The 1,382-nt window shown below is 62.2% G+C and overlaps 1 protein-coding gene across 1 annotated transcript; it reads left to right on the top strand.

The window, feature by feature from the left end:
* Positions 1-566: 566 nt before the first annotated feature.
* Positions 567-1,374, top strand: EMIHUDRAFT_256695 (hypothetical protein; the record flags this gene model as incomplete). The annotated part of the gene is made up of 1 exon (XM_005766335.1): positions 567-1,374. A coding segment is annotated over one exon (808 nt), but the record flags the coding sequence as incomplete, so codon positions are not given.
* Between the last annotated feature and the right edge of the window lie 8 nt (positions 1,375-1,382).

Genomic DNA, 1,382 nt, shown 5'->3' with positions numbered 1-1,382 from the left:
GCAGCAGTACCGGCCGGCGCGACCATACTTACAGTGCGAGGCGTGGCGATAGAAATCGGGGCGTCGGCATCCAGCAGCCGATTTCTGTTTCGGCGAGGGAAATCGGGCGAGCCAGCAGCCGATTTCTATAAGCGATTTCTGCCAAAATTTTCTTCGGCGCTGCGCGCCGGTCACTATACGGTCTAGATACTAGTACACTAAAAGGTTGCCCTGAGATACGAATTCAATCCTCCCGCTTAACCGTCCCTGAACCCACTAAATTGCGTCTGTACCCACGCGGCAAACATTCATTCATTTCGTGTGTGCGTGCTCGCTCGTGCGCCGAACCAAGTTCTGCTTCAACAAACCCGTCGAGAGGCCACGTCACGCCGGTGTCCCCTTTTTCTGCATCTTTGTGGGTGTGGCAGCCCACTTTGCCAGTCCCTAGAGGTGTCTTTGACATTTGACTTCGATGTCTGGTGGGGGACGATTTATGTCTGGTGGGGGACGCACAGGTGCTCAAAGGTTGCGGGCGTGTCACCACTCGCGCCTTCGCTCCCGACACTGGGTTCTTGACATGCAACGACATGCCGAAAAGGGAGCGATCCGCGGCGCAGGCACGCGCTGAGGCCGTGTATAGACGCGCCAATCCGGATGATAGGGGCGATCGGGGCCGTGACCGCAGGGCCGAGAAGGTCGAGTACAGACGCAGACTCAAGAAAACGAGAGCGGAGGCCGCCGCCCTCGCGGTGCCTGACGCTGCTCCTGCGGCTCTCGTTCCCGTCCCGATTCCGTCTACCGTCCCTCGGCCACGGGCCCTCGGCCAGCACGGCAGGGGCCACCTGCTCGTCGCGAGGCAGCCGAGCTTGGCACTTCCGCCGCCCCTCGCCGCTCTTCCACCTACAATTGCTCCTCGCCTCGTCGCTCCGATCCCGCCTTTGGCGCCGACCGCGAGCCGGTACGGCGGCCTCGCCCTGCGCGACATCGCCTTTGGCAGCAGCCAGGGTCGCCTCGGCAAGGGCGGCCAAGGCACCGTTAGGCTTGGCCGCCACTACGGTGGTCGTCTCGCGGTGAAGCAGCCGCTGCGCGCGAGCAGCGCCTTTGCCTCCGAGTGTCAGATCGCGGCAGCACTACACCATGAGAACATCATCTATGTGATGGGCTTTGCATGCGCCCCGCGCGAGACGCCGTTCCTCGCTCTCGACTATGCCGACGCAGGGACTCTGGGAGATTTGTTGATCGGGGATCAGAGGGGCGAGAGCCGCTCCCTCGGCGTGCAGATTGCAAGAGCAATGTCGTACCTGCACACGCGATCTCCCCCCATCGTGCACCTTGACCTCCAGCCATCGAACGTGCTGCTGTCGGCGCGCTCTGAGGGGCTTGTCGCTAAGCTGTGTGACTTT

The sequence above is a fragment of the Emiliania huxleyi genome, assembly GCF_000372725.1.
Source record: "Emiliania huxleyi CCMP1516 unplaced genomic scaffold EMIHUscaffold_5152, whole genome shotgun sequence".
Lineage (NCBI taxonomy): Eukaryota > Haptophyta > Isochrysidales > Noelaerhabdaceae > Emiliania > Emiliania huxleyi.
Note: the sequence above shows the minus strand (reverse complement) of the source record. Positions and strands in the feature narration are given on the sequence as shown.